This window comes from Arvicola amphibius, chromosome 4, assembly GCF_903992535.2.
Source record: "Arvicola amphibius chromosome 4, mArvAmp1.2, whole genome shotgun sequence".
NCBI classification, from domain to species: Eukaryota; Metazoa; Chordata; class Mammalia; order Rodentia; family Cricetidae; genus Arvicola; species Arvicola amphibius.
The window spans coordinates 20,480,424-20,499,850 of NC_052050.1; the positions used below are offsets into that span (position 1 = coordinate 20,480,424).

Sequence of the window (19,427 nt, forward strand, 5' to 3'; positions counted from 1 at the left end):
CTTTTAAAAACTGGAGGGTGCTGGAGAGACACCTTAGCAGTTAAAGCACACTGGGCACTCTTCCAGGGGACCCGGGTTCAATTCCCAGCACTAACACAACCCACAGCTGTCTGTAACTCTAGTTCCAGGCGACCTGACACCCTCTTCTGGCTTCTACAGCCCTATAAGCAAGTGGTGCACACACATACATGCAGGAAAAACACCCTAACATCTAAACTAAAAACAAATACATTTAAAAAGAAGACAGTGGGGTGGTGAGACGGCTTGGCAGGCAAAGTCGCTTGTCCCCTGAGCCTGACAACCCGAGTTCTATTCCCTGGGAACCACACGGCAGGAGAGAATCTATTCTCCCAAGTTGTCTGACTTCCACACTTACCCCAAGGCTCACACATACCCACAATCACATACAGTAGGATTAAATGTAATAAAAACTTTACGTAAATGAAGACTAATTAAGACCAGGATTACAGATGTTAGCTCTGGAACCACTTTCAGGTCTGCTTAGTCCAGGCCTTGGACCTGGTCTCCTGCTGTTCTTACACTCTAGTCCGGGCTCTCTGGGACAAGCTCTCCAGCACTGCCCTGCTGGTCAGAAGGGGAAAGGCACTTAGGCTGGCTGCCTGGTTAGGACCTAGGAGTAGGCAGTGGTGGCCCCAGGCATGCTGTTGTCACCAGCAGGACACTCAGTGTGGAAATGTGGAAGCACAGGAATGGTCACCTGCTACAGGGAGGGGGAAGTGGGGCCAGAGGGCGACAGAGAAAAGATCCTATCTGTGTGTCCTTTCATTGTGGGAAGGAATCAAGCAGGGTCCAGAGCCACCAGTGTCCTCTGGGCTAAAGGCAAAGCCAGAGGAGGCTTCTGCCCAGAGTTGAAGATGTCAGAAGTGTGAAGTGTGGGAGAAAACCGTCAGAGATGAAGGAAAGACAGGCACGTCTGTCCCCAGCTCCAAAGCCTGAGTTCAGAGACAAGTGACTTGATTTCCATCCAGTGCTTTATTAAAGATAAATACTCTCAGAGAAGAAGTAACCCATCCCCAGGCCAACAGACAGTGCATGTATGTGTGTACATGAGTATTTATGAGGTCCCTGATCTGTGTTCTGAGGCGTGGTCAGCTAGGCAGGGCCTGGGCCGACCAGTAAGGCAGATGAGGGTCCCTGTCCCGGGGACTCATTGCTCCTGGGTGCCCCAGGAAATGTAATCTGGCCGGGTGGCCGCATGGTACTCGTCAATCAGCTGCTGCACAATCTCCCTAGATGTGTCCATCTCGTCAAAATTGTCCTTGAAGATGTCCTCCTTACGGAACTGCTCCATGAAAGCCTCCCTTTTCCGCAGCTTGTCAAACTGGCGGCAGGTCCGTTCAAAGAGCTTAGGGTATGAAGACAGCAGAAGTCACAAGGAAATCAAGGGACAGTACAGCCCTAGAGCCAGGGAACCGAGTCTGGGTTATCCCCTCAAACAGATGCCAGAGCAGGGGAGGCAGGGATGCAAGCAGGCAAAGCGCAGGCAGTTTACACAGCTGGGGAGAAGGAGAGCTTCAGAATGGCATCCAGGTCAGGACACTAACTAGGGACAGACTGGGAAAGCTGATGACAGTACACAGTGGAACAGAGCCGCCAGGAGCCAGGGGTGTGGCTCCCAGGTGGCAGCATTGCCTGCCATTCCTGAAGCCCTGGGTTTGCTCCTTGCTAACACACAGACAACAGGAGCCTGCTCACCGAGGAGATACTGGTGTGGTTGGCCATCATGAGTCCGCTGACCCGGTGGGCTGATGGCAGGTAGGGGGACTTCCGTGACAGGGCCACCTGGATGCTGGCTGGGCCCCAGGGGATGAAGTTGGCCAACTTCCTTTCCCGGATCCTCTGCAGACTCTTGTGGACCTAGGGTGGGCAGAGTGGTGGGGGCTGCTTCTCCTCTATGATCTGGACCAGAGGGTAGGGTGATGGGGCCTCCCTTACCTGGGTGGGGTCCACCTCTCCCTGGATGATATTGAGGATGGCGATGTAGCAGTGGTTGGTCTGGCGATCCCGGCCTGTGGACACCATCACGTTCTTGGGCTGTAGCAGCCGCCTCATGACATCCAGGACCGTTGTCTTCCTCACACTGGCTACCTGAGGGAAGGTGGGGGGTTGCAGGGACAATGTGAGCAGTCAGGGAGCGACCCAGAGATGCATGGATGGACAGAGAAGAGTATACTATGTCCCCATAGTTTGGAGGTGGCTTGGTCTCTGGGGAATGTCTTTAGGTCAGGTTTGTGCTGAATGTCTGCCATGGGGTTAGAGTCTTGGCTCTCGGCTCAGCAAACCCATGCCCTTGTGCATGAGCAGAAGCAGATCCCAGCCAGCACTGCTCCTGCAGGAGCAGAGGCTGTGCAAAGTGGAGATGGCAGCAAGCAAGTGGCATGGTGTCAGTCCCTGACAACAGAACCTGGGGAAGTGGGGTGCAGAAGAGCTCAAAGGGCAGCTCATGGCACAGCAGGGGGAAGGCCACAGTCCTGGGACACTGCGGGAGCTCTTACTGACTGGTCCGTGGTGAGGGGTGTATAGCCAGTCATGAGGAAGTGGAGCCGAGGGGTGGGAATGAGAGAGGCGATGAGGCCGATGAGGTCATTGTTCATGTAGCCAGGGTAGCGCAGGGTGGTGGTGCTGGCAGACATGATGGTGGACACCTGGGAACAGAGATACAATATTATGGGATGGGATGGAGTGGAACATCCCTTCTCTGAGGACCCTCTCGTAGAGGGCTTCCATTCCAGAAGTGGGACTCACCAGCTGGTTGATCTGGGAGAAGGATGGGTTCTGGATGTGCAGGCGGTCTGTGGCGATCAGGTTCAAGGCTGTGTTATCCAGCACCACCTAGGAGGGATAGCAAAGGGTTGGGAATTTATGGAGACAGGGCCCGAGTCCAGCCTTCAGTCTAGTAGCCAGAAACCCTCATTTACAAGGGACTCTTATAAGCTGAGCCACAAGAGGGCTCAAATGCAAATAGATACAGACAGGAAGGTGGGAGTAGGAAGGAGAATCCAGAACTCACCACACAGTCTGCATTCTGGGTCAGCCGCTTTAGGGTGAGGAGGGAGTTGTAGGGCTGCACCACCACGTCGCTCATCTCGTCCTGGTTGGGGAACACCGAGTACGTCTGCACTAGTTTCTTGGGGTACCTGGTGGCGTTGGGAGAAGACTAAAGATTAGGAGAACATCAACCTTCACAACACGTCTAAAAGCATTTGTCTGCGATAGTGAAATTCGGATGGGACCGCAGCCATAGAAATGCTGGGTTTAAGCTTTGAAAAGAGAAAACCCCACAATGACAAGGGAAGAGACACTATAAAATCCTAGGTTCCCAACCTGGACAGATTCCTTGCACATTCAAAGTGGCTTACATCCCAGACTCTGACCTCTGGGAGTTTCATTGGGTTTCTCCAGGGTAACTTGGCTTTCCTCACAGTAAGAGGGAATGGAAGGGGTCTTTACTGCTCCAGCCAATAGGGAGCTATGTCTACTGAGCCCCAAGTGCCTTAGGAAACAAAATAAAGGCCCTATCTTCACGTAGTTCCCCCAAACACAGGCTTACCTGTCATTCAGACGTTCCAAGAGGTAGGAGCCCAGACCAGAGCCTGTCCCCCCAGCAATGGAATGGCACAGCACGAAGCCCTGCAAAGGAAAGAGGCTGTAAGTGCCCAGGTGTTTAGTGACAGAATTTAATGTGCCTGCCTGCACGTATGCATATACATGTGCTCACATGCGTGAGCCCGAAGAGGGCATCAGGTCTCCTAGAACTGGAATTATAGACGAGTGTGAGCCACAATGTGGGTGTTAGGAACCAAACCTAGGTCCTCTACAAGAGCAGCAAGTGCTCTTAACCACTGAGCCATCTCTCTAGCTAGTCTTCTGTGGCAGGGTTTCAAGCTAGACATATCCCACAAAGTCCTAGACTCTTGTCTTCCCAAGTCCCCTCCCTGCCTAGGAGATTCTGCCCGTCTTCAATAAGGCCCAGTGGCTTCTGTCTAATGCAAAGGATAAATGAATGGGTCTCATACCTAACTGGCAGCTTTAATAAAAATTATTATAATTATTGTGCATGAGTGTGCCACCGTGTTTGTGTAGAGACCAGAGGACAATTTTTTAGAGTCTGTCATCTCCTTCTGTTATGTATTTTAGGGATCAAACTCAGTTTGTCAAGCTTGAACACAAGCACTGCTACCTGCTCAACCATCTCAATGGCCCCTAATAGGTTGATTTCTAAATGGTGTGGCCAAGCCTCCACCTATCCAACTCCACCGACATCCCGGGATACTAACCTCTAGGCTGTCACTGCCATCCGCCTCCCGATCTATGATGTCAAAAATGTCCTCGTGGATTTTTTCTCCCTGGACAAGGAGAAGGGTGAGATGGGACAGAGCATGAGACAAGGACTGACTTCATGACAGCCACCCTCGATTCTTATTTGGACCACAGCTACCGTGCTTTACTAGCAAGTACTTTGCCTCCCAATCCACACGATCTGTTCACATACAGCTTTTCATTCCTGGAGAGTGAGCCCAGGACCTTTCTTGGTCTAGGAATGGCTCGACAATTTAAAGAGGATTTCATGTAGCCCAGGCTGGCATCAGACTGTATTTAGCCGAGGATAACCTTGATATCCTGATCCCCTTGCCTCTACCTCTACTATGCACCAGTTTGCCCAGTTTGATGCAACTGCTAAGGACTGAAGCCCAGGCTTCATACATACAGTCAGTGATCTACTAAATGAGCGCTATGCCCCACCCACGTCTACTACACGATCGCATTTCTACCTAGTTATGTGACTTTGGGAAGATTTATCTCAGTTTCCTCATTTGTAGTAGGAAGGTAAAAGACAGTCCACAGTCCATTATTTAAAATTTGAGAGGCCAGGTATTTTTAGAAATCAAAATATTTTAGGTTTTTTAAAAATATTTATTTATTATGTACACAGTGTTCAGCCTCCTTGTATGCCTGCAGGCTAGAAGAGGACACCGGACCTCATTACAGATGGTTGTGAGCCACCATGTGGTTGCTGGGAATCGAACTTGGGTCCTTTGGAAGAGCACACAATGCTCTTAACCGCTGAGCCATCTCTCCAGCCCCCAATATTTTAGGTTTCTGAAAGGTAGTTTTATGTATACGTATATAAAACACTATTACCCAGGTGGTGGCACATGCCTTTAATCCCAGCACTTGGGAGGCAGAGGCAGGTGGATCTGAGTTCAAGAGCAGCCTGATCTACAATTAGAGTTCCAGGACAGCTACGGCTACACAGAGAAACCCTGTCTCAAAAAACAAAACAAAACAAAACAAGTAAATAAGTTAACATTAAGCAAAAAGACCATGTCAAAGCTGGGGATTTATAGCTCAGTGGTTCTGTCTAGTATATGTAAGGCCTTAGGTTCTGACCTGGAACCACCAAGAAAAATGACGCAAATACAACCATAGAGGTCTGAGGTGCATTATCAAATAGGCTAATGAACGCAGGGAAAGGTACAAGTCATGACAGTAAGCTGAACGGAAACATCAACATAGCCTATCTCCTTTGAGTGTTGATTTTGCTAAGCAGAGTTTGAAATATCTTTTGGTCTCAGAGCTATTTGAGTATGAAAAAGGACATAAAAGACCACAGACCCATAGTACTTACTTCTAGGATTATTCAGAGGTTTATGAAGCTAACGTATAAAGTACTTAGAATGACTGGCGACCCAGCACTAGCTAGAATGGGTTCTTAGCGCTCTAGTTAGCTCCTAAAGCCGTGTCTGTCTTGCTCCGGGACTCTTACTCTCTGACCCAGTTTCATCTGGAGACAGTTTCATCACAGGGTCTGTGCCCACCCAGTGAGTTGAGAGCCTTTCGGGGGAACAGCAAATGACCTGGGAGAATCCACTAGCCCAGTTGTTGCCAGCTCCTCCTCCGTGCTCAGACAGGTAGATGTTTTCTGGGTTGTACAGCTTGGCATAGGAGGAGTTGAGGATGGAATGGATCACCCGGGGCTCCAGGTCCAGCAGCACAGCCCGGGGGATGTAGTGCTCATCATCTGCCTGCCAAAGGGAAGCCAGGATGGGCCAGTGAGCCTGGCTGGGTCAAGTCCTGCCTCCTCCCAACTCTGGCTCCTGCAGGCCCCTCCCTTCTTAAGACAGCCATTCTGGTCCCATCCTGCCCAGTGAGTTTCCCAGCACCAGGTCACTGCCCTTCCCTTCATGTCCCTAGGGTCCTGATCAAGTCATGTGGTGGGCACCTGGTAGAAAAAGACGTCCTTGCGATCAGTGCCTTCGGTGGCGAACTCCTCCACGATGCCCTCGGGGCTGATGCCATGCTCAGCACACAGCTGTTTCCAGAACTCGAACCCAACTAAGAGAGGGAGGCGGGCGGGGAAGAAAAAGAATACGGGGTCTGGGTAGGTTCCAAGTAGCGCAGACGGAACGCATGGGTCTAGGGATCAGAAATTTAACCTTACGACTCCCTAGTGTCTAGCCCAGCGACTGGACAGGCGAAGGCCCTTTGGCTTTGGGTACAGGGTCGGGATCGCCTTTTTGGGGGAGGCGGGAGTACGATTCTGGGAAGGACAGATGAAAACAGACAGAATCTAGGATCTCGTTGCGAGGGCCCATTGAATCTAAGGGACCCGCGGAGGGTCTGGAGGTTTGCTCACTCTGATTGCCGCACTGGCCCAACTGTAGGGTGATGATCTCCCTCGGCATCGCTCCTCAGACATAGGCGTTAGCAGCCTCTCCCGCCAGCAGCGCCGCCGACCGCTAGCGCGCTCGCCGCAAGACGCAGGCGCCAAACAACCCGCTCCACCCCTGAACTTTCTCCGCTCCAATGAGAACTAAGCTCTGCGCAAGGAATTTCCTCATTCATTGGGCTTCAGGCGTGCATCTTGCGCGTGCGCGATTGCTGATCGCGCGCCCCGCCGGGAAATTATTTTGACGCTGTGCTGCGCGCTAGCGTTTGTACGCATGCGCGCGCATGGGTCGATTCGGCCTTACCCCCCGCCCCTCCGCAGCCAGATCGCGCTCCTGCGCAGTCGGTGTTATTGTGACTGCCGGGCCGTGGCCCCGGATGTTGTGGCTGCCGGAGGGGCGATGGAGGAGGCCGAAGGGGTGGCTGCCGCCCCGGGCGCAGCTTCAGGGGTGGCTTTCAGTGGCCGCCGAGCTACGTCCGGCTCCTGGGAGCGCGACCAGCAAGTTGAGGCGGCGCAGCGGGCCCTGGTGGAGGTGCTGGGGCCCTACGAGCCTCTGCTGAGCCGGGTGCAGGCAGCCCTGGTGTGGGAGCGGCCGGCCAGGAGCGCCCTGTGCTGCCTGGGGCTGAACGCGGCGTTCTGGTGAGAAACCGGGACGGGACCCTGGCTAGCCCCTACAAGGCGCGGATTCGTCAGTTTGCTCTAGGGGTCTACCTCTCGCCTGCCCTGCCCCGTTTCCTTTCGCCGCCCTGGCTGCTTCTCGTTCTCGCCTAATGATGCTTCACTTGCCCCTCTTCCGCCCGCCTCCAGGCTTTGGCACCCCGGATCCTCACAGGGTTTTTTTTTTTCCCCCGTCTTCCCTGCTTTCCCCGCGCCGGCACCCTCGCCCCGCACACTCTCCAGGAGCTTCTGGTCACATCTTGATTCGCTCGCAGTGAGCCGGGGTCCCTCTTGCTGGCTAGGGAAAGCTAGTTCACTTTGAGACTATCTCTTAGGTTTCTTTTGCCTGCCCCAGTGTGGTTTCCAGAGATTTTAACTTACCGTGGGAGGAGAGGCAGAAGGTCTTGTAGAAAGGTATCCATGGGTGTGAGGAGAAAAACGAGCTTGAGCCGGTTAGCATGAATTAGCATGTTAGATACCGTCTCACCTAGTCAAGTTGGTGAAGTCGGTTTGAAGCTTCAGCCTGAAGAGAATTAGAAGTTTTAAGAAGGACTAGGAAACGATGAGATGTCACCCTTTTCAGAGCCACTTAAGATCTATCTTCCGAGGAGTTAGGAAGGCATCCTTAGCCGTGGATTACAATCACGGGGTTTGAAGATGTCTGGGAGCTGGGAGTTCTCTCTAGCCGCACAAGAGACACTGCGTTTTAAGTATCTGTTTGTTTCATTCTCTGGGACAGTAAAACCTCCTAGGCGGACTTCGGGCTTCATAGAGTCTTCCAAGCACGGTTTGGGTTTATTAATAACCAAAGTACTGATCAAATTCCAAGGGAATTAACTGACACATTACTGAGGCCTCTAGAGCTACGTGAGATGAGACTATCCTAAGTAAGTCTGAGAAAGCAAAGTGGGGTGTGTGTGTGTGTGTGTGTGTGTGTGTGTTAGGGGCTGGGGCTCGAACCCAGGACCTTGTGCATGCTGAGCAAGTGCTCTAGCAGTGGAGCTACGCTTCAGGCCCATGTCATCTATTTCTTTCTTGGCTTCAGATATCAGCCCCCCTCCTCATTGTTAGTGTTTATCAGGCAGAACTCCCAGGGAAAAGGAATCGGGCTACATTAAACCGGTTTGTAGAATGTGAGGTTGAGGTGTACGTCAGGGACAGCACAAAAAGAGCCCCTTTTAAAAAAGGAGTCAGGGCCTCACCATATAGCCCTAAGCTAGCCTGGACCACTCTCTGTAGACCAATGCCGGAATTAAAGAAGTGCACCGCTGTGCCTGACTCATGGAACGTGTTTTTAAGGATTTACATTTGTTATTTTAATTATCTCTGTGTGTGTGTGTGAGAGAGAGAGAGTGTGTGGGGGGGAGTATTGGCAGCAAGTACAGGTGCCTATGAAGGTAAGAGGCATTGGATCCCTCTGGAGCTAGAGTTACAGGTGATTGTGGGTGCTGGGACACAGAACTTCTGGCAGAGCACTGTGTGCTCTTAGCCATTGTGCTGTCTCTCCAGCACTGCAACTTTTTTTTTTTTTTTTTTTTTTTTTTTTTTTTTTTTTTTTTTTTTTTTTTTTTTTTTTTTTGGTTTTTCGAGACAGGGTTTCCCTGTAGTTTCTAGAGCCTGTCCTGGAACTAGCTCTTGTAGACCAGGCTGGCCTCGAACTCAGAGATCCGCCTGCCTCTGCCTCCTGAGTGCTGGGATTAAAGGCATATGCCACCACCACCCGGCTGCAACATTTTTTTAAACTGCATCCGTGTTTGCTGGTCTCCAACAGTGTAATCTTTTTTGGTCCTGTATACACTAGGCAAGCCTTGAACTCCTGATCTTCCTGCTTTTACCTCCTGAAGGCTAGGCTATTGACATTGGCCACCATGCTGTGCCTGAACCCTGGTAGTGTTTACTTAAGCTAAGTCTGTGTTTAGAATCTTTCTTAGAACCCCTCTTGTGTGCTGTATCTCTTAAAACCTTGTGGCTGGTGTTTATCTCTGGCGTTTCCTGGTATTTTGCCTGCCGCGTAGCCACAAGCCAGTTACTCTCGTTACATTCCCATCTCGCACTAGAATTCTGCTGGGGGCGAGACTGGTAGTTTAGGACTTAGAGAGTAATTTGAGCATGGCATTTATGGAGGGGAGTCACACTTTGTGAAGGGGATAAATAGTTGAGAGTAGCTGGGCATTGGCGGTCGTAGGATGGTTTGGGGAGAAATGCGCTTCCTTTGAGGTTTTAACAGATTGCTCTCATGTTTGCGGGTGCTGCTATTTTACTTAGAAAAGTAAAAAATGATTGTTTAGATTTTAAACTTTTTGAGGAAGGGTCATTACTTTAGGTCAGAAAAACCAAATTGAAAAACTTTCTTTGTCGGGACTAATGACAAAAAAGCTGGGGTGTTTTATTCATTCTGGGGTGTCAGAAGACTGGGCAGTAGTACAAAAGAGAGCTAGAAAGATGGCTCAGTGGGGACTAGAACCTACCTTCAAGCCTGGTAACCTATCTCCTGTAAATTGTCCACATGTGCATGTACACGTGTGTACACACACACACACACATGTCATCCAAACTCAGAGAACAAAGTTCTTTGAGTGTTCTGTAGGTTCAGGTTGTTTTTGAGTCTGGCCTCTTAATGCGTACACATAATAGGTTCATAAAAGAAATCATGCACATAGCGTGCCGACATAGTATTCACAGCCCCTCCCCAGGTTCCAGAGGAATTATGGTGGCCCCATCAGAAGTCTTACCGCACACCTCACCCCTGGTCCTGGCCTGTTCCTGTCTTTGGGATAGGAGCCGCCGTCCCTCTATTTTCATTAGGCTCAGCTTAGTCGGCAGGTGAGTGATTTCAGGGAGACCATGAAAGTCAGCAAGGGTGCATCGTGACAGGGTCTGAAAGGAACAGGCTCCTGTGACTTTGATCTCATTCACAGGTGATAAGGAGCCCAAGAAATGTGTGGGTGCTGCAGGCTCCTTCCCCCCACTTCACTAACAGCTCTGGGCTCACAGAGTTTCGGACCTCGGGGCTCCTTTCCAACCTTGTCTGATTCTGGGTGGTTGTTGGGGACAAGAGCATAACCCACAGTTGATTCCCTGTTGGTCTCTCATGAGAATTGCTTTTATGGTCACCATTCTTACCAGGGTTATCCATTCTTTCCCTGCCTGTGAGGGGGTGTGTTATTGTGGACTATGGCAGTGTTAACCATTCTTTACGAGGAGGTTTGAGGGGGATGTGTGATTATAGGCTGAGTTATTTGCATGATTTAAAAAGTTATCCTTCCCTAAAACACGAGATTGAAAGTGATCTGCAAAGTGACTGAGGGCATACAAGAATTCCGATTTACAGAGTTAGATGCAGCTAGAAAACAGTCGGACTAGGAAATGAGGGGACCCTCATCCCTTTGGGAACCCCACCCTCTTCTTGAATGAGTTCTGGAAATGTTTTATTTAGAAAAATAAACATTGCTGGTTTTAAAACTTGAATATTTCCTTAAATGGCAGGGAAACCCCTTTTGATAGAGACATCCTTCTCTGGGGCACAGATGGACGGATCAGAGTGGTGCAGGCTTCGCCCAAGCACTCAGCAGGGGGTCGCTGAGACCAAGACTAGCTTGTTCTGTGTCGTGAGTTCCTGGCTGGGACGTGGAATATCTGGGGGAAAGCAAATTTTAGACGAAACCCACTGTTGAATGTTTCTGCTGATGAGTTCTTTTTCTTTTTTTTCCTACTGTTTTTGCTTAAAGACAGGGTCCGGGTAGTCAAAACTGACCCTCTCTGCTCTTGGGAGCCTGTTGCCTTGGTCGGGCTTCTTTGTCTCATTGGAGGCCTAGAAGGCTCCGGATAATGTCCTCCTCAGCTGTGTCCCTTTGCAGACGAGGTGGATTAGTCACTTGTTTGTTTTAGAGCTGGGGTTAACTAGGAATTCATGAAGGCTAGGCACATGCTCTACGTATGAGCTGCCGCCAGCTTTGCCTTCAGTTTTTGTCTGTAAGGTTGGAACTTTCTGTTTTAGGATCGCGTGGTTTCACTTCTGGTTTTTTTTTTTTTTTTGTACAAGCAACAGCTATCATTATGTGATGTAGGTTGGGTTAATTTTTCCTTTTCATTTACCAGTGACGGGCTCATTAACTCGTTAGGCAGTCACAAGTGCTGCACAATAATGGGCTCACTGTCCCTATAGAATGGGATGCTTTGTTCTGAAGTGCCACAGAGACAGGCATGCTCTGTAACAACAAAGGAGCCCAGAAATAACAAATTTGAAAATATATGTGACATCATCATTTATGATTGTATATGTTACTGTGGACTGAATGGACTGAACGTAGACCCTCCTATATGCTAGGCTTATTTATAACAAATTCTAACTTCTGTTAGTACTGGAGATCCATGCTATAGTTAACTCCCAGAAAACTGGTTGTTGTTGTTTTTAATTGCAGGTTTTTAAAATTTTTATTTTTATTTTATGAATATCAAGTGTTATCCATGGTGTCAGGTCCCCTGGAACTGGAATTACAGTTATGAATTGCTGGGTGCTGGGAATTGAACCCAGGTCCTCTGGAAGAGCAACCAGTGCTCTTAACCACGAGTCATCTCTCCAGCCCCTCAGAAAATTGTTTATTTCTAGAATTTCTCATGGTCTTTTTTGGACACTATATTGCTATTCCAAGAAGCACATTTTATTTGGAGTAGCAGTTTAATCAAATTTTAGCCACCAGCAAATAAGGGACAATTTACAAAGGGAAAACAATCCATGTGTGGTAGTATAGGCCCATAATCCAGACATCTGGATGTGTGTGCTGAGCTAAGAGAATCAGGAGTCACAGGTTATCCTCAGCTATCCAGTGAGTTCTAGGTCAGCCTGGGCTATACAACACCTTCATTCCAAAAACAGAAACTAGTGGCTATATAAAACTTTACTCTCAGCCGGGTGGTGGGGGTGCGCACCTTCAATCCCAGCACTCAAGAGGCAGAGGCAGGCAGATCGCTGTGAGTTCTTGGCCAGCCTGGTCTACAAAGTCCAGGACAGCCAAGGCTACAGAGAGAAACCCTGTTTTAAAAAGAAACACACACACACACACACATGAAACCTTTGGTCTCACTGATATTTTAAAAATGAAAGTGTAGGGACTAGAGAGATGGCTCAGTAGTTAAGAACACTTTTAGCTTTGCCAAGGAACTGGATTTGATTCTCAGGATTCACGTGGTGACTCACGGCATCTCCAGTTCTAGGGATCCAACAGTCATGTGGTGCATGTTTATGCATGCAGGTGAAACAGTCATATGCATAGAATAAATTAATTTTAAAGTACATAGAAATGAAATTGTGTTACCATTTTCTGCATAACTTTATTTTGTTTTATTTTATTTTGAGACAGTGTCTCAGTATATGCCCTTGACTATCCTTGAACTCACTATGTACACCAGGCTGGCCTTGAAGGCCCAGAGTTCTGCCTGCTTCTGCTTCCTGAGTGCTTAGATCAAAGTTGTGCACCACTGTGCCTGGCTGCTTACTAAATTTAAGAACTGATAATGCTTAATTCTTGGGACTATGTGGGAAAACAGACATGTGACTGATAGAAGCCTAAGTAGTTTGGCAACATTTGCTAAGCTAATTGGTTAACACCTTTGCTGGGGATAGAAGAGATACGAAGTGGCTAATAATGGTATGTGTTTTTTGAGGATGATGAAAATCCTCTAAAATTAGGTGATGGTGATAGTTGCACAACTCTGAATATATGCCAAACCATTGCGTTAGATAATTTAGAAGGGTGATTTTATGGTAATGTTATAAAAAATTGATCTAATGTTTTACTTAATTATAGATAAGATCAGAGGTTTGTGTTTAATGTTGTATAGTGCAACTTTATTTTCCTTTTAATTTATTATTCGTGCGTGTGTGTACATGTGTACATATGATGTGTGCACGTGACTATAGGAAGGCGACTGCCATGGTGTGTGTGTGTGTGTGTGCACATATGATGTGTGCACGTGACTATAGGAAGGCGACTGCCATGGTGTGTGTGTGCAGGGCAGAGGACAACTTTTGGGAGTAGATTCTCTCCTCACTGTGGGGTCCAGGGGTCAGTGGTCCTCAGGTTTGCTTGGCAATTGCTTTTACCCACAGCTATTTCACTGGCTCTGGTTTGTTTTGTTTTGAGGCAGGGTCTTAAGTAGCCCAACTTGGTTTAGGTAGCCGAGGATTACCTTGAATTCCTGATCCTCTACCTCTACCTCCCCAGTGCTGGAATTGCTTTGTGTACATTAGTACATCTAGTTTGTAGTGCTCAGGCTCAAACCCAGGACCTTGTGCATGGTAGGTTGTAAGCTACATCCCCAGCCCTAGGTGTTTTTTTAACATCAATATCTTAATTATAAAACTTTTTAAAAGACCAATGATATGTGTGTGTATTGTATATATTATAATATATATAATGGAATCATTTCTAAAGGTATTGATGCTTTCCTGGTGACATGGAAAAGCATGTTTATGTATTAAGTTAAAAAAAAGTTTAAAATTAAGTATATTTTGTGTCTTAGTTATTGTTCTATTGCTGTGAAAAAGCACTGTGACCAAGAAGACTCTATAAAAGAAATGTTAAATTGGGAACTTACTTACAGTTTTAGAGTGTTAGTCCATGATCATCATGCTGGGAAGCAGGCAGGCATGTTGTTGGAGCAGTAGCTGAGAGTTTTACATCCCGACCCACGGCCAGTAGGTAGAGAAAGAGATACTGGGACTGGCATGGACTTTTGAAACAAACACACCTCCATTGACACGCCTCCTCCAACAGGCCACACCTCCTAATCCTTCCCAAACAGTTCCAACAATTTAACTAGGAACTAAGCATTCAGGCATTCTCATTCAAACCACTAAATTATACTTCCCAGTGATTTGTGTGTTTGTTTGTTTATATTTGTTTTAGACTTGTAAATCTTACGTGCATGGGTGTTTTGCCTGTATGTATGTATGTATGTATATATGTGTGTGTGTTATGTGCGTGCCTAGTCCCTTCGGAGGCCGAAAGAGGGTGTTGGATTCCCTGGGACTGAAGTTACAGATAGTTATGAACCTCCATGTAGGTTCTGGAATTGAACCCAGATCGTCTGCATGAACAAGTGCTCTTAACTGCCCATCCATCTTTTCAGCTTCCGTTGTGTGTGTGTGTGTGTGCGCGCGCGCGCGCGCGCGCAAATGCAGGGACACAAGTGTGGAGGTCAGAAGAGAATGTGGGGGTTGTGTCTCCTCCTACCATATGTGCTCCAGGGATTGAAGTCAAGTTGCTAGGCTTGGTAGCCAGTACCTTTATCCTGAGCCATCTTGTTGGCCTCCCAATGTTTTTATATGTTAATATTTTTAAAATAAAGTACTAATCTTGCAGAACATATATGTGGGTGGTAGACCATTTTCAAAACTTTAATTTCACATATGCCTCTGTAAAAATGGATGTTTAAGATGCTGTTATTTTTATCATATGGAAAAAAAATGATTTTGTGCGGTATTGAGATGTCTGCTTTTCCCCTCAAAAAGGATGCTTTGGCATTACAAACAAGTGAACAGAAATCTCCTTTTTCTTGGGTTAATAGTTAAAGTGATGTGTGTGTGTTGTGTCTGCTTGCTCCCAGCAGACCCATTGTCCAGAGGTTGCTCTTGAGACTTTGCTGCTGGGTTCCTGTGGCTTAGCACACTCCTGTCTCATGTTTCCTGTAAATTGGGTTGACTTCAGAAGCATGATCAGATTCAGGTTTATAGTTCTCTTTCTCCCTTTCCTTTCCTCCCCTTTCTCCCCCTTCTCTTTTCTTTCTCTCCCTTCCCTCCCCCACACTATCCCCTCACCATCTCTCTCTTCCTTTTTCCTGTCTCACTAGGTAGCTAGCTAGCCCAGGCTGGAAACTTAGGATTCTCATGCCTCAGTTTTCCCCTATGTTTGGCTCTGTGGGGGGGGTGGGAGTGGGAGGAGTGGTTTGTGTGTTGGTACTGGGAGTGAACAGTAAGGTGGGGTGCAAACCAGGTTGTTTCATAGTGATAAACTCATTTTTATTATTTCCTTTTGTTGTTTGTTTTTTGAGACAGGGTTTCTCTATGTAGCTTTGGCTGTTCTGGAACTCACTTTGTAGACCAGGCTGGCCTCAAACTCAAATAGATCTGCCTGCCTCTGCCTCCGCCTCTGTCTCCCGAGTGCCATCACACTCGACATTTTATTATTTCTTACATTTTCTAAACATTCAACAAATGTGCTTGCCCTTAGAAATAAGTCATTAAGGAAAAATATGGATGAGCCTGTAGTAAGCAGAAAGACTAAGACAAAGAAAGCCCCCAGTTAAATAATTCATAGTCCAGGTTGGCTGTATTTGCAGTTGTTTTTTGCTTAGTTGCAAAGTTTTTATGCTGATTGTAATTGCTGAGAATATTTTGTATGCTATTTTAACAAACTTTGTGGATTTGGGGTTTGAGTCGTGTGTGTGTTTTCTAGAAAGGTCTCATTATATAGTTCAGGCTAGCTTCAAACTGTTTATCCCCCTGCTTCAGTTTTCTGAGTACTAGGAGTGTAGGTGTGCAGCCCTGCTCCTAGTCTGGGTGTCTTTTTCCTCATTCCCTCTTGTTCAGATTCCTTACCCCTTGTCTGTCTCTCTCTGTTTTCTCACCATTTGTCTTTCACATGTCCTCTTCCCATACTGTTACTTTGGCGTGTCATACTGTAAACACAACTGCACTTGGGTAGGGCACATGCCTCTCTATTATTTCTGTTTATTTTGTGACAGGGTCTGACGAAGTGTGCCTGGCTCCTCACAGAGATCTGTGTAGATCCTCTTCTGTTTGCCTCCTAAATCCTGGGACTAGGACTACCAAACCTCGCCTTTACTACTCTGTGCTTGGGTTGCCGGCCCACGGCTAAGTAGGTCCTCAGGTTTGTTCAGGTGAAGTATAAGCAGTGAGAATGGGAAGGTAGGGTTGTGACAGTCTAGGTTTGGAGGAAATAGTTTTTGTTTGTTTTGGTACAAGGTCTCATGTAGGCCAGATCTTGATCCTGTTGCCTTCACCTCTGAAGTGCGGGATTCTCAGGCATGTGCTGCCGTACCTGGCTGGAAAACAGTATTTTTATTGCTGTAGTATTGGGAAAACTACCCTCTAAAGGAGAGCTAAACATCCTCTCCGTGCCTGAGTGTCTGCTCATCAGCAGCCAGTGTTCTGGGAAGGGGTGATTGCAGCCTGGCTTTCCCCTTGGAGAGCGAGAGCAAGCTGTTGGGTGCTGGGAAGGGAGCAGCTCCAGCACTGGGGAGTGGCGACCAAGCCCTTGGTGTGGCCTGGTAGAGTTTGCTTAGTTGTTGGGAAGATGTGCTGGCTTTGAGGAGATTAGTGACCTGGGGCATCTCTCGGAGTTTATTCCTGCTAAGCTGCCTTCATTCTTTAATCCCGTGAATAATTGTGCCCTTTAATTGTGCCTTTAAGTAGTGGAATAGGAAAATTGGAATAGAGTTGTCACTGGTGGCTGGGTTTCTGAGTCTCATTTCCTTTCATCCTTCGGTTTATTGTATTGTGTTTTAAAGTGTACAGGTAGTATGCATTGCTGTTTGTTGTACAGAAATGTCTGTGGACAGAATCTGAAGTTCCTTTACCAATTCTGTGTGTGTGTTTGTCTTAATGTGTGTGCCCAGGTAAGGCTTCTTGATTTTCGATGCTAGGAATTAATCTGTCTTATACAAACTTTTACTTTAAAAATTTTTATTATTTTTTGGTGTTTTGAGACAGGGTCTCTCTCTCTCTGGTTGTCCTGGAACACACTGTGTAGACCAGTCTGGCTGCTGCCTCAGTTGTCTAGGTACTGGGATGAAAGGCATGTGCCAGCATGTCCAGCTTTAGACTGATGTGGCCTAGCAGGGTATTGAACTCCCTTGAAGTCCTTTGGCTCTTCCTGCTTCTACTTCCTAAATACTAAGGATCAAAGCTGGGCCTTAGTGCATGCAGAGAACCCTGCCAACTGAGCTCCGTCCCTAGCCTTTCTGTGTTTTATAATATAGGAATACTATCCTTAAGGCTCGTTCTGTGACTATATAACGTCATTAGGCAAGTTTTGATCTGAAGGTTTCCAAGGTGATGACTAATGACCACCAGCTCTTGGTGACCTTGACCTGTTTAACCAGGTGAATGAATACCTAGTGCCGCTGTGACGTGGAACAGCAGAGCAGAACTGTGTTAGGTGGGTGTTGGTGCCTTGCATTTTCCTCTTGGTTTTTTTGGGGGGGTGGACAGGATCAAATGTGATATTTCATAGGTGGTTAAGTCTGTTGTTTTCCTTTAAAAAAAAAAAAAGGAACAGAACAAAAGAAAGAGAAAGAAGAGGTCTTATAAGACATCCCAGGTTGTCCTCTTAACTCACTTGGTAGCTAAGCATGACCTTGAACTTCTGATCCTCCTACCACTCCCTCCCAAGTGTTGGGATTGTAGGTGTTTTCGATTTTTTTTTTTTTTTTTTTTTTGGTGCTGAGGATCAGATTAGGGCTTCAGTCAAGCAGTTTACCAACTCCGCTAACCCTCCAGCTCAAGATGGGTTAACATCGCATTGTCCATGGGGAAACTAATGGAGTTCACATAATGCTTCTGCTTAGGGACTCAGACTCGAGGTCATCTAACTTTATTTTTTATTTAAATTTTATCAGTATAGTTATTATTATTGAGACAGGTTTCTCACTCTGTAGTCCCAGCTGGCCTGGGATTTGCTATATAGACCAGGCTGGCAGCCTCAGACTCAAAAGATTCTCCCTCTGCCTTCTAAGTGCGTGAATTAAAGGTATGTGCCACTGTGTCTGGCCTAATTTTTGTTTTGTTTATTATTAGTATATGAGTGTATGCTTTTTTGTTTGTTTTTTGATTTCCTAAAACAGGTTTCTCTGTGTAGCTCCTGGTTGTCCTGGAAACTCTCTCTGTAGACCAGGGTGGCCTTGAACTCAGAGATCACCTGCCTCTTCCAAGTGCTGGAAGGAAGGACGCCTTTAGGCATCCACCACGGTCGTCTGGCTAAGTGTATGCTTTTTGTTTGTGTGTCTGTCAGTGTGGGTGTGCACATGTGGAAGTCAGAGTCCTTCTCTCCTTCCACTGTGGATTCTAGGGATCCAGCACAGGTTGTCGGGCTGTGCTACAGGTCATCTTACCCGCCAAGCCATCTTTCTGTTCCTCTTCTGACCTTAAAAGCTGTGTCTTGCCGGGCGGTGGTGGAGCACGCCTTTAATCCCAGCACTTAGGAGGCAGAGATAGAAGGATCTCTGTGAGTTCGAGGCCAGCCTGGTCTACAGAGTGAGTTCCAGGACAGCACAAAGAAACCCTGCCTTGAAAAACAACCAATGAACAAACAAAAAGCTGTGTTTTGCTGGATGCAATGGTACTTGCTTGTAGTCTCAGAATTTGAAGGCTGAAACAAGAAGATTACTTCAGCCCCCGACTGTGGAGACATGGGGTTAGAGATGGTTCAGTGGTTAAGAGCACTCGACTGCACTTCCAAGGATCCTGAGTTCGTTCCCAGCAACCACATGGTGACTCACAGCCATCTGTAACGGGATCAGATTTCAGATTCCCTCTTCTGGTGTGCATGAACAGAACACTCATACATAAAACACATGAATAAGTAAATCTTGGGGGAAAAAAAGTAGATCAACCAAGGCAACCTAATAAGATCTTAACTCTTATGGTGACGTGCTGCCAGGTGGTGGTGGTGCACACCTTTAATCCCATCATTCAGGAGGGAGAGGCAGGCAGATCTCTGTGAGTTCCAGGACAGCAGGGCTACAGAGAGAAACTCTGTCTCAAAAAACCCAAAACTGTTTTAGGATTTCTATTTCCCTTTGAGGGCCATTTTCTTTCAAACCACAACATTCCACTTACTGGTGCCCAAAAGGCTTGTAGCCATATTGTAATGTGAAAATGCATTCGGTTCAACTTCACAGGTCCCCATAGTCAATCACAGTCTCAACAATGTTTCAAAGTTCAAAGTCTCTTCTGAGATTCATGCAGTCCCTTAACTGTAATCCCAATCAAAATTAAAAAACAAATCCAACATGTAATGGCATAGGATGTACATTACGGTTCCAAATGTAGGGAAAG

At 47.2% G+C, this 19,427-nt stretch overlaps 2 protein-coding genes across 3 annotated transcripts in view; one reads left to right on the forward strand and one right to left on the reverse strand.

Annotated features, from left to right (window-relative positions):
• Window positions 1–994: 994 nt before the first annotated feature.
• On the reverse strand, window positions 995–8,091 carry LOC119812087 (tubulin gamma-1 chain). 2 transcript variants are annotated; one of them, XM_038326457.1, is made up of 11 exons: window positions 7,730–8,091; window positions 6,245–6,357; window positions 5,880–6,047; window positions 4,299–4,367; window positions 3,572–3,651; window positions 3,032–3,158; window positions 2,767–2,853; window positions 2,517–2,666; window positions 1,957–2,109; window positions 1,717–1,878; window positions 995–1,366 (listed from the first exon to the last, which is right to left on the reverse strand). In XM_038326457.1, exons 1-11 carry the CDS (start codon window positions 7,806–7,808, stop codon window positions 1,169–1,171), a joined length of 1,386 nt encoding a protein of 461 aa, XP_038182385.1. In that variant the 5' UTR covers window positions 7,809–8,091; the 3' UTR covers window positions 995–1,168. The 2 variants fall into 2 exon arrangements, with proteins under 2 accessions (XP_038182385.1, XP_038182386.1); XM_038326458.1 differs by lacking the exon at window positions 7,730–8,091 and adding an exon at window positions 6,659–6,794.
• The window catches only part of Retreg3 (reticulophagy regulator family member 3), a 28,240-nt gene continuing 15,808 nt past the window's right edge, over window positions 6,996–19,427 (forward strand). The window contains exon 1 of the mRNA XM_038326455.2: window positions 6,996–7,330. Within this exon, the coding sequence (XP_038182383.1) occupies window positions 7,092–7,330 (239 nt within the window). The 5' untranslated portion in view covers window positions 6,996–7,091. The remainder of the gene's footprint in view (window positions 7,331–19,427) is intronic.

What these genes read in the sequence shown, in the direction of transcription:
- LOC119812087 (XM_038326457.1), bottom strand. Translation starts at nt 7,808, where the DNA reads ATGCTAACCGGCTCAAGCTCGTTTTTCTCCTCACACCCATGGATACCT. An exon ending in TTGGAACGTCTGAATGACAG is followed by an intron (nt 3,159 to 3,571) that starts GTAAGCCTGTGT and finishes CAACGCCACCAG; the next exon opens with GTACCCCAAGAAACTAGTGC. An exon ending in GAGAGGTGGACCCCACCCAG is followed by an intron (nt 1,879 to 1,956) that starts GTAAGGGAGGCC and finishes TGCCCACCCTAG; the next exon opens with GTCCACAAGAGTCTGCAGAG.